The sequence below is a fragment of the Phoca vitulina genome, unplaced genomic scaffold (assembly GCF_004348235.1).
Source record: "Phoca vitulina isolate PV1807 unplaced genomic scaffold, GSC_HSeal_1.0 scaffold28, whole genome shotgun sequence".
Lineage (NCBI taxonomy): Eukaryota > Metazoa > Chordata > Mammalia > Carnivora > Phocidae > Phoca > Phoca vitulina.
The window spans coordinates 1750823-1763258 of record NW_022589731.1 but is presented as its reverse complement, the minus strand read 5'-3'; the positions used below and the strand labels follow the sequence as shown (position 1 = coordinate 1763258).

Here is a 12436-nt window from a genome sequence, read left to right as displayed (position 1 = left end):
ACAATATGAATTAAATTGGACTCTGACTTGCTTTTTTCTTTCACTGAAAACACCATTTTCTTAAGTCAGCTTTCTCCTAGTTCTTTAGTGATAAGAAATGAACTAGAACACAATGGAGTCCCATTTAAAATTCAAACAAAGACATTCAAAGGTAATGTCTTTTAGCAAGATGAATTAAATGAACATGGGCAAATAACTGAAAACATAAGGTTTTCACCATGGCACAACCCTACACTGCAATCATTCCCGGTAATTCAACTGCCTTTGCATTTGGCAATAATGTTCTACAAGTGAATCTGCTGATGACTAGCAAAATTACAAAATGAACCCAAGGCCAACTAATCAAGAGTCACAACAAAGAAACTAGGAATGCAGGCCAAGGCAGGAGGTTGCAGCAGGCCAGATATGATACCATTTGCCTAATTTTCATTTAGGAATTTGCTACAATGAATAAAATAAGTATCTCCTCTGAGTTAATAGAAAAGAACAGATATTACCTATCACCATTCTGCGACCATGAAATTTCCTGAATGTATGATTAAAAGAAAAAAAGTCTTTAAAAAGAATATTAATCATTCCTGTTTCCACAATAGAAGCCATATTTCTGAATTTAAAACATTATTCAGCATTTGCTTAAGAATCACAGTTAGATGATATAACTCTTGACATATATAAAAGTTCTATGGAAAAAACTAAGACCTCTTTAATTTTGCTTTAACATCAAACTAAACAGCGCATTTAAAATTTCAGGAAGAGCATGGGTTAGTTTGCTTCAAGAAGTACTTCCAAAATTCAACCACCTAGCTTCTCTTCAGGAGAAACTGCACACCATCATAAATCTTTTCTAACTTAACTTTTGGAGAAGAAAATGGAAAATCAAACCCATAGGACAGTAGCTGAATAAAATATTTCCTTCTCAGTGTCAGACAAAGAAGTGCTTTTCCCTCTTACAAGCTGCTCTATTTCAACAGATGATTCAACTGGTCCTGCAGATCAGAAGACTGCTCAACACTAGAAATTAGAACAGAGAAAAAGTTTATCTGGTACGAGTAATAAAAATCTCTTTGTACAATTTGTACTTTAATGCATAAATACTGCTGAAACTAAATCAAAATTTATATTGGTCCACTACCGTTCCAGAAGTTTAAACTATGAAAAAAAGGTTTGTAAAGCCAATTAGTGTAACCCATATTGTAAGGGACAGATTTAATCCACTCAAAAAAACAAGACTGCTTAATGACTTTAGCACATTTGCTTAATGAATATTACCAACATGTAAGGTTTTTCTGTTCCTTAAGTTTGGCATCTACACCCTATAGTTTTTAGAAAGCCTTTACTAGCAGTGAATTAACTTACTGCATGCCTTTGAAATACACAGTTGACCCTTGTACAACACGGAGGTTACAGGCGCTGACCCCACACAGTCAAAATCTGTGTATAACCTGACTCCCCCAAAACTTAACTACTAATAGCCTATTGTTGACCAGAAGCCTTACTGATAACAGAAACAGTCAATTCACACATATTTACATATTTTGTATGTTATATGTATTATATGCTACACTCTTATAATAAAGTAAGCTAGAGGAAAAAATATTAAGAAAATCATAAGGAAGACAAAAGACATTTGCAATACTATACTGTATTTATAAAAAAAAATCTGTGTATAAGTGGAACGGTGTAGTTCAAACTTGTATTGTTCAAGGGTCAACTGTACTGTTTTCTTTATAACCCAAATGAGCTATCCCAGAATATATGTCAATTTAAGGGCATATATCAGCTAGAGTTTCACACTGATTCTAGGCCCAGAAGTATAATTCCCTGTAGCCTGCTTCAGTTGGTTCCCCGACTCCCCTACCTTTGGGGTTACTTACTTCTTCTGAATAGCTTCTTGCCTAAATCAGAAAGGGAAAGAGGAAAATAAAGATAAAAAATCTCAGAAAACTAGTGCGACTGATGGTTAGATATTTGTACGCAGAACAAATTTCCGGCTTATGTCACATTCTGTATTTCTGTCCATTCTAGCTTAAGACTGTGCTCTTGAAGCTCTATTCACTATCTGAGTGCAGAGTTGCTAAGAAGATGGACTCTAAACCTGAAGAACTAATGATACTCTATCAGACCGAGGGAGGCAGTACCACAAACTATATGCATGGCTCACATTCAGCCTGGGTATGTGGAAATCTAATGGTCACACACCTGATATGCACACACCCCAAGAATGAACATTTAGCTGTTTAAATATCAAGAGTTAAATTCTCAATCATACATTTCCAATAGGTACATAAGTAACATCAACTATATAAAATATAAAGCAAAATGAAATACAATGAAAAGCTAATTATAATTGTATCCAAAATTACAACAGAGAAAGGGTTCTCTGTATCTCAGAATCTCCTGCATCATTTCTACGTAGCTAGGGCTGGGTTAAATGGGGGAACTAGAGGACAGAGGTCACAGTTACACTTGATTCCCTAGTGAAAGCGCAGACTCCCCAGGAGAGACCTTGGGCACAGGTCGTCAACAAATATTGATTAAGTGTCTACTCAGTGCTGAGCACTGTGCGAGCATGGTCCTGGCATGGGCCCTGCCCTCCTGGGGTTCATAGTCTCTCCCTCGAAGGAGCCCCCAAATGAACACAGAGAACCTCACAAAAGGCAGTCCCTGCTCTTGATCTCACCCATACTCCAGCTTCTGCAGTCACCGCCATCTTTTCCAGAAGGAGCTCCTTCTTGACTAACCCCACCTTTACTCCCAACTCCTGCCTTCACAGGAAAGCGTGCTGAAGCACAAAGGCAAGAGGGGGCAGCCTGCGGGATGTGACTTTGCAGCAAGCCGGCACTGCGCAAGGCATACTCACTGGTACTGAAGGTGTGTTGTTATTATCGCCATTTTCCTTAGACTCTGCATTAAAACAAAACAAAACGAAAATAAAAAAAAAAAACAGCGAACATTCCACTTCCCTGTAGCCACACAAATTATGTAAATAAAACCCAAATCACAAAAGAAATTGTTTCTTACATCTTCTGAGTGCAAGATGGCATCTTCCTGCAGGACCATGTTTCGAGCTGCCTGACCTAGCAGCTGGAAGACAAAAATAAAGTGGTAATGATCAAAATCTGCAAACTTCCTGTAATCTCTCCGCAGCTGTTATACCACCACCCCCTCCCCTCCCCTCCCCCCATACAAGCACAAATGCTCCAAATTTAACAGAAGATAATCTTCGATTTGTTCACATTGAAAATCCAAATTCAGTGTCACTGTGGTGGTGCTGGCATGGGCTCAACATCTGCTCCAAAGGCTACTGTTTGAGAAATCAAGGGCTCCGGAACCGCAGAGTTAGGAGGCAAGAGGAGATCGAGAGAGGTTTCCGGCCTACGGTCACACCCGGCTCCTGGCAGACATTAAAGTCCAACCATGGAAGGGGAGTTACTGTGTGTCCTACCCGTTGTCCCTGTCCCCTTGGGTCAGAGAGATTCTGATGAAAAGGGGACCGATGACCTCATATTTACCAGGAATACCGTCACTGCTACAGCCCCCAGATAATCTCCCCTGAGGCAACTGATGTTTATTTATTTTCGTTTATAAACCTTTACGTACTTCTAATGTTGAGACAGTAAAATAAGACCCTCCATCCCTGTCCCTTCCCTTCCCCATTCTCTCTCCCCTATGCATAAATATTTTTTTAGAGGCACCTGACTGGCTCAGGCGGTAGAGCATGTGACTCTTGATCTCAGGGTCTTGAGTTCAAGCCCCACGTTGGGTGTGGAGCCTACTTAATTAAAAATAAATAAATAAATAAATAAATAACTTACCTTTCCATTGTGTCTTTTTAAAAGTGGCCATACGTATATAATCTGCCCCCCCCTTACTTAAAATGTAAGCTACTACCTGCACTCTTCCACACCACACGCTGCTATTTTCACTTGACAAGATATGCTGAAATAGATTGCAGTAGTTTATACTGAATCTGCACATTGCTCTCTTATGGCTGTAGAGCACTGTGCTGTATAGATGTCCCTGTAAGATAATTCAACCAGACTTTGGGGCTATTTGCAGTCTTTGCTATTAGAAGTAGTGCTACAAAAAATACCTTATGTATCTTTGTGTCTTTTTGCTAGCATATCTTTGGGATAGACTCATAGAATTATGACTATGATTGCTGGATGGGAGGGTCTTACTGGGGTTATACCATTCCACATTCCCACCCACAATGTATCAGAGTGCCTGTTTCCTCCTTGTGGCCACTTTTAAGTGGCAAACTCCAAAGTCCTATAAATGGGAGATGGTGACTGACAAACTGATGGCAGAAAGAAAAGGTCCTAAAAGAATCTTTCTCATTCATTCATTCAGTCAACAAATATTTATTCAGTGCTGACAGTATGCCAGGAAGAGACAGAGCCCCTGTCTTCACAGGGCTCACAATCTGGTGTTACAAAGAGGACACAGGCACTACAATCCTTGTGGTAACTGCCAATGGGGAAGCACCAGATAACCGGGCAGCATGGGGAGTTGGGTGTCTGCCCCATTACAGGGGCAGGTGTTCAGGGAGGGCTTCTGAAAAGAAGTGACTTCTAGCAGAGACCTAAAGATTGGGCATGATCAGATTTACTGTTTTAGAAGCGTGGCAAGCAGAATGGACTGGAGCAGGGACTGAAGGCAGAGACTGGTTGGGAGAACACTGCCATAGTCTAGGAAAGCAATGAAAGTGGCCTGAGCCACAGGAGTGGCCGTTAAAAAGGGGGGTGGGGGTGGGTGATCATTTCAAAGATAGACTCAAGGAGACTCGTGATTCCTGGAATGCAGGAGCTGTTGCAATGCTGGGCCAAGGCCTTGCTTTGATGACAGATGTATCCATTGGCATTCTGCATCATTTTCTTGCATAAACCAACCACGCACATCACATATCATCTAAGATGTCTGGGTTGGGTTTCTTTAAAGCGGAACAACATCTTGAGTATTTCCCCCCAGGCTTTTACTATTGCTTTGCTCATAAGTAAGTCAATAGCAATCTTAGCTCCTCATCTTCAACAGGTACTGTTACTACGTCGTTATTTGTTAGCTCCTCATCTTCAACAAGATTTTTCAACTTCGTTTTCATAGCAATACCAACCTTCTTTGTGTTTTCATTCTAGTTCATCATTTTCCATATTATTGCATTAAGTAATGTAGTTAAAATAGCAAGCATAAACACAGGTGTAAGGTAAAACACAATGGACCCTAAAAAACAAAACAAAACAAAAAAACCAACCCACACACAACAGACCCTTTACTCAGCACACAACTCAATTGGAGGAGCATGGGGGTCACACACATTCATTGTGCTGTGGGCACAAGGTTGGCATGCTCTTCCCCACTTGGTGCTCCAGCCATACTGGCCTCTTTGCACATCCTGCACACATTCCCATCTCAAGGCCTTTGCATTTGCCATTTCTTCTACTTGGAGCGTTCTGCCTCCAGACGTCCATGTGGCCTGCTCCCTCACTTCATTCAAGTGTCTGCCTCAATGTCCCCTCCTTAGAGGGCCCTTCCCTGACCACCCTATTTAAGGAAAACCCTTTCATCACTCTCTACTCCCAGCTTAGTTTTTCTTCATGATATTTACTACCACCTGACTTTTTGTTTCATTTGTTTGTCCGTCTCTTCACTAAAATGTAAGCTTCCTAAGTACAGGGACCTAGTTTTGTGTACCACCCTCTCCCTTATACCTAGAATAGTTCATGGCACATAGCAGACAATAAATATTTGTTAAATGAATGCCGTGGAAGGAGAGCTTTACACATGGAAATTGTCAGCTAATCAAACAAAACAGCCACATGAGGACTGGTGAAAAGAGAAGCAATATTCTACAGACTAAGAAGGATTCAAACTAAAAATCAGGCTCCCTGTCCACAATGAGACCAAGAGCTTCCTTTCCTTCAGGACCTACCCCAGGGAGGTACCCTGTGGCTTTGGGACAATTTGGGTCACACCAATAACAACTCAAAAAGCTGGAGAAGAGGAAGCCTGAGTGGCTCAGTCGGTTAAGTGTCTGCCTTCAGCTCGGGTCATGATCCCAGGGTCCTGGAATCAAGCCCCAGGTTGGGCTCCCTGCTCAGCGGGAGCCTGCTTCCCCCTCTGCCTGCCGCTCCCCCTCCTTGTGCATGTGCTCTCTCTCTCTCTGACAAATAAATAAATAAAATCTTTAAAAAAAGAAAAGTTTGATCAAAGATTATTTGACCATAGAGTTGAGGGTCCATATATGGGCTCTCTATTCTGTTCCATTGGTCTATATGTCTGTTTTTGTGCCAGTACCATGCTGTCTTGGTGATCACTTCTTTGTAATATAGCTTGAAATCGGGCAACGTGATGCCCCCAACTTTGTTTTTCTTTTTCAACATTTCCTTGGCGATTTGGGGTCTTTTCTGATCCCATACAAATTTTAGGATTGTTTGTTCCAGCACTTTGAAAAATGTCATTGAAAAATTTTCATCATCATTCGCCATCAGGGAAATTCAAATCAAAACCACACTGAGATACCACCTTACACCAGTTAGAATGGCAAAAATTGACAAGGCAAGAAACAACAAATGTTGGAAAGGTTGTGGAGAAAGGGGAACCCTCTTACACTGTTGGTGGGAATGTAAGTTGGTACAGCCACTTTGGAAAACAGTGTGGAGGTTCCTCAAAAAATTAAAAATAGAGCTACCCTATGATCCAGCAATTGCACTACTGGGTATTTACCCCAAAGACACAGATGTAGTGAAAAGAAGGGCCATATGCACCCCAATGTTCATAGCAGCAATGTCTACAATAGCCAAACTATGGAAAGAGCCGAGATGCCCTTCAACAGATGAATGGATAAAGAAGATGTGGTCCATATATACAATGGAATATTACTCAGCCATCAGAAAGGATGAATACCCAACTTTTACATCAACATGGATGAGACTGGAGGAGATTATACTAAGTGAAATAAGTCAAGCAGAGAAAATCAATTATCATAGGGTTTCACTTATTTGTGGAACATAAGGAATAGCATGGAGGACATTAGGAGAAGGAAGGGAAAAATGAAGGGGGGAAATTGGAGGTGGAGATGAACCATGAGAGACTATGGACTCCGAGAAACAAACTGAGGGTTTTAGAGGGGAGGGGGGTGGAAGGATGGGTTAGCCGGGTGATGGGAATTAAGGAGGGCACGTACTGCATGGAGCACTGGGTGTTATACGAAAACAATGAATCGTGGATCACTACATCAAAAACTAATGATGTATTGTATGGTGACTAACATAATAAAATCAAATCGAATTAAAAATAAAGAAAGAAAGAAAAGAAAAAAAGAAAAGCTTGGGGCACCTGGGTGGCTCAGCCTGTTAAGTGTCTGCCTTCACCTCAGATTATGATCCTGGGGTCCTGGGATCAAGCCCCATGTCAGGCTCCCTGCTCAGGTGGGGAGCCTGCTTCTCCCTCTCCCTCTGCCACCCCCCAAATAAATAAATTTTTTTAAAAAGCTGGAGAAGAAAGTCTAAGGAATAGAAAGAAGGTATACCCTCCTGGAGAAGACAATTGCCACTAGACCCCAAAAAAACAGAAGCAGACATTGTTGTGTGAAATAAACCGTAAACACTTGAGACACTTTTTCTCTAGGAGATTCAGCTCTCTGAGCTCAGGACACTATCAAGAAAATGAAAGGGAAACTCACAGAATGGGAGAAAATATGTGCAAAGAATATCTGATAAGAGATTAACATTCAGAATATGTGAAGAACTCCTACAACTCAACAACAAAAAGTCCAATTTGGAAATGGACAATGGACCTTCACAGACATTTCTCCAAAGATATACAAATGGCCAATAAGAACAAGAACAATGCTCAACACCACTAGTGTTTGGGGAAATGCAAATCAAAACCACTGGGGGGTACCAGTTTATACCTATCAGGATGGCTATGATTAAAAATGGAAAATGACAAATGTTGTCCATGATGTGAAGTTATCTGGGACGCTGGTGCATTTGCTGGCAACGTAAAATGGTACACCTATGGTGCTAAACAGTACAGTGGTTCCTCAAAAAATTAAACATAGAATTACTGCAATTGCAATTCAGCAATTACCCAAAATAACTGGAAGCAGGGTCTCAAATAGGTATTTATATACAAACGTCTACTGCAGCATATTCACAAAGCCAAAAGGTGGAAACAACACAAATCTCCATCACCAAATGAATGGATAAACAAAACGTGGTATATACATACAATGGAATATTATTCAGTCTTAAAAGGAATAAAGTACAGTACTGATATATGCTACCAAAAAAAAAAAAAAAGAAAATCAAAAAGACACTCCAAATAATCTAAAGTCTAGTAAAGGAAATGGCAAAAATACATAAGTAACTACAGGAAAAGTCAATATGGTATGTGATAAGTATCATGTAAGAGATCCAATAAAAAGACAAAAGTCAGAGAACTGAGAGATGATGTGTCAACCCTACCAGAAAGTTGGAACAATTTCAGTTTAACTCAATCCACACCATTTACTGAACACGCAATCTAAATCTACTCCAGAAGAATCTCGTGTGAAAAATACACAAGGAGGAAGAGAAAGGAGCAAGTGACATCAGGGCAATCAATGGTGACACCATGGCTTTTGGGTCACTAAATCAGTTAGTATCATATGAGAGGTGGTGCCCAAGATTAGGAGCCTAGAACCAGTCTGCCTAGGTTTGAATCCTAGTTCTACCCCTTCCTTGCTACATTGTAACCTTGGAAAAATTAAATTCCTCTTTGTATCTTCTATGTAAGAAACATACCTCCTCTGTTAGTAAATGCAAAGATTTAACAAATTAAGCTACATAAAACACAGCAGTGTCCAGCACATAGTAGATGCTCAACAAAAGTAAGTTTATTATAACGAATATGGTGTTCAATACATACTGGTGGTTAACTATGAACACTATTTTTTTAAATTTATATATTTATACCTTGTTTCTCCTCCAAAAAGATTGAAGGCAATTTATATCATACTATATGCATGTATGTGTATACACACACACACACACATTTTTTTTTTGAAAAATAGAAACAGAATCTAAAAGTCATTAAAAGGAGAAGGAAGTAAATGTGTCTACCACTAAAACTGATGTAAGAACTTCTGTGCAACCAAGGCAAAAAGTGAAACACTTGCATTTGCATAATTCTTTTTTTAAAAGATTTTATTTATTTATTTGTCAGAGAGGGCGTGTGTGCACAGGCAGGAGGAGTGGCAGGCAGAGGGAAAAGCAGGCTCCCCGCTGAGCAAGAAGCCCTAAAGGGGACTCAATCCCACGACTCCAGCATCATGACCTGAGTGGAAGGCAGAGGCTTAACTGACTGAGCCACCCAGGTGCCCCTCATTTGCATAATTCTTATTTTTATTAACATATAATATATTATTTGTTTCAGGGTATTTGCATAATTCTTATTTGGTAAAAGGCAACATAACAATTCCTCAAAAAGAGAAGAACTTTCCTCTAATACTGAATCCTAAAATGAGTATATCATGTGTGGCCTCACACAAAACATACTTGGGATCACCAAATCAGTGACTTCAACAATAGTGTTATGGTAAATGCAAACACCTTCTTCATATGGTTATTTCTTGTAGTCACTACCAATACAAGCTAAGGACATAACATGAAAGATGACTCTGTAAAGACAATTCTACTGGATCCTAAACTAATCTGAATGAAGCTGCTATGAATATTCATATACAAGTCCAAAAGCTTGTGGCCATATTATGCTTGTTACTGCAATTACATAACTTAATGAAATAATATAGAGACTGATGAAATATGAGTTAAAAGAGAGAGTTGCTATTATTATGAAAACTAAGTTGAAAATAAGCAATACTTGTTGAAGATGGGCAACTAAGTCACACTGCCATTGAGTTAATTATGAGCAAGATAATGATCAAGTTCCACAGAAAAAATTCACAAAGATCTAAAAAGACTTTGTACTCAGATTGTTTCTCAGGTGTATTCAAGATGTTGTTCCACTTTAAAGAAACCAAAACAGAAACTCTTAGATAATATGTTATGTGTGTGGTCAGCTTATGTAACAAAATGAGAGGCATGTTATCATTTCTCTTGGGTAAAAACCTAGGAGTGGAATGGCTCAGTCATCAGAACCATTTTGTTTGTCCATTCATTTGTCAACGGACATTTGGGTTGTTTCCAGTTTGACCCTATCACGGATAATGGGGTTATGCACATGTACAAGTCTTTGTGTGGACATATATTTTCATTTCTCGTGGGTAAATATCTAAGAATACAATAAATACGACTTTTTTTGGAGACAGCGTACATATATAAAACTTTCTGGTGTGAAAAGCCATCATATAACTCCATTCACGGAACCAGCTAGAGGATGAAGGGGAAATCGGGGCAAAGGAGAAAGCTAATCTAATAAACAGAAAACCAAGATGTGGCCAGAAAGACAAATCAGAAAAGAACAAATCCACAGACGATGCACAAAAGTGTGAAAGGAATCTGGGATGTTGAGGGCAAAAACATGCGGAATTTAGGGGCCAGAAAGAGGGAACCCCATGAAACAAATTATCAACTGGCTAGGACCACTATCTTATCCGCTGTCCTGCAGCAATCTCTGCTTTAAAGCACAGATTCCCACAATCCCGTTCCCCCCCATATCGCTAATCCCCCAGAGACTACGCATCCCAGAATGCAACACGCGCCCCTCGCGAACGAGCTCTATTCTCAGGGAGCAGTTCACAGCCTACAATTCCCAGGAGGTAATGCGATCCCCTTCTCACAGCTATGGAAGACTCGGGGCCCCGGGATATCGGGCCATAAAGTCCACTCCCAGCTCACCTCGGAGCTCCGGGAGCCTTTCAGCACCTGCTTGGTGAGCGCGATCACGTCCGTACCACAGGTGTTCACCTTCTCTGTGAGGAGCCCCTTCACCGACTGACCGAATCGCGCTTGCGAATCTGGTGTCCCAGTCGCCATCACCTCAACTAGTGAACGCCGCAGCCTGGGCAACGGCGAGTCGCTGGGGCCAAAAGGCGTCAAGGCGGAAGGAAGCTAGGTGGTGTCTCTTACACCGTGGGAAAAGGAAGGGACGCATGCGCCCAGCGGAGGTTGACCTTAGCTAACTTTAAATTCATTTAAAATATTCAGTTGAGGGCGCCTGGGTGGCTCAGTTGGTTAAGCGACTGCCTTCGGCTCAGGTCATGATCCTGGAGTCCCGGAATCGAGTCCCGCATCGGGCTCCCTGCTCAGCAGGGAGTCTGCTTCTCCCTCTGACCCTCACCCCTCTCATGCTCTCTCTCTCATTCTCTCTCTCAAATAAATAAATAAAATCTTTAAAAAATAAAATAAAATAAAATATTCAGTTGATATCCTGAGGAAGATAGGGCCCAGGCAGACATCCCTGGAGGGGACAGAGGACAATTTCAGTAAATCTATGCGTTAGAATCAGAAGGCCTGGATTATAGTCCTACTTCTGCCATTTAGTTTTGTGACTGCAAATTACTCAAGCTTTGCGTCTTGTGTTCATTAGTAAGAAGTAATAATGTTCAAGTCTCCAAGGGGTTATGAGAACGAATTAAGACCTTTCACTTCAATTTTAATAAGATTCCATTTAGTAAATATCAAACTATGCTAGGCTGAGGGTAGAGAAAGAAAAGATACAGTCCTAGTCTCTGAGGAGCTCCCAGGCCATGTGATGGGCCATGTAAACAGCTAATAAATGGAGGAAATGTTCAACATCTTAGTAATTTTTTGATAAATGATCTCTTTTTTCTATTAAAAGCAACCTGATCATCACCTTGGAAATGAAATACCGAAATGTTGCAGGTAGCTCTATTTCTTTTTTAGCTAATGCACAAGAGATGGGAATGGTGTTATATTGTAAATTTTGTTCAAAATAACCTGTACTCAGCATCAACATTACTTTCTCTCCAAGTGTCTAGATTCATGTCTCTATTGCTTCTTTCATTTAATTCTTGTTCTTAATTTTATTGAGGTATAATTTATGTGCAATAACTATCTTCTTTTATAGTGTACAGTTTAATCAGTGGGACAGATGCACACACCTGTGAACCACCACAATTAAGATACAGAACATTTTTATCACATCACATTTTTTTCAGAAGTTTCCAAGTGCCTATTTGCAGTCCATCTCTCCCTCACTCTAGGCAACAACCAACCAGTCTGCTTCCTAACACTATAAACTAATTTGCATTTCTAGAATGTTATATAATTGGAATAATACAGGAAGTATCCTTTTTGTCTAGCTTCTTTCAGCATAATGATTTTGAGAGTTATCCACATTGTAGTGTGTATCACTAGTCTGTTCCTTTTTTTTGCTAAGAAATATACCATCGTTTGAATATCTCATTTTGTTTATCCATTCACCTGTGGATGGACATTTGGGTTGTTTCCACTTTGGGGCTACTATAAAT

At 40.3% G+C, this 12436-nt stretch overlaps 1 protein-coding gene across 1 annotated transcript; it reads right to left on the bottom strand.

Annotated features, from left to right (window-relative positions):
• Window positions 1-681: 681 nt before the first annotated feature.
• BORCS7 (BLOC-1 related complex subunit 7) lies at window positions 682-11038 on the bottom strand. The gene is made up of 5 exons (XM_032423520.1): window positions 10842-11038; window positions 3022-3084; window positions 2861-2904; window positions 1875-1895; window positions 682-1011 (listed from the first exon to the last, which is right to left on the bottom strand). Exons 1-5 carry the CDS (start codon window positions 10977-10979, stop codon window positions 960-962), a joined length of 318 nt encoding a protein of 105 aa, XP_032279411.1. The 5' UTR covers window positions 10980-11038; the 3' UTR covers window positions 682-959.
• Between the last annotated feature and the right edge of the window lie 1398 nt (window positions 11039-12436).

What these genes read in the sequence shown, in the direction of transcription:
- BORCS7 (XM_032423520.1), bottom strand. Translation starts at nt 10,979, where the DNA reads ATGGCGACTGGGACACCAGATTCGCAAGCGCGATTCGGTCAGTCGGTG. An exon ending in ACAACACACCTTCAGTACCA is followed by an intron (nt 1,896 to 2,860) that starts GTGAGTATGCCT and finishes TTTCTGATTTAG; the next exon opens with GCAAGAAGCTATTCAGAAGA. An exon ending in CAAGAAGCTATTCAGAAGAA is followed by an intron (nt 1,012 to 1,874) that starts GTAAGTAACCCC and finishes TCTAATTTCTAG; the next exon opens with TGTTGAGCAGTCTTCTGATC.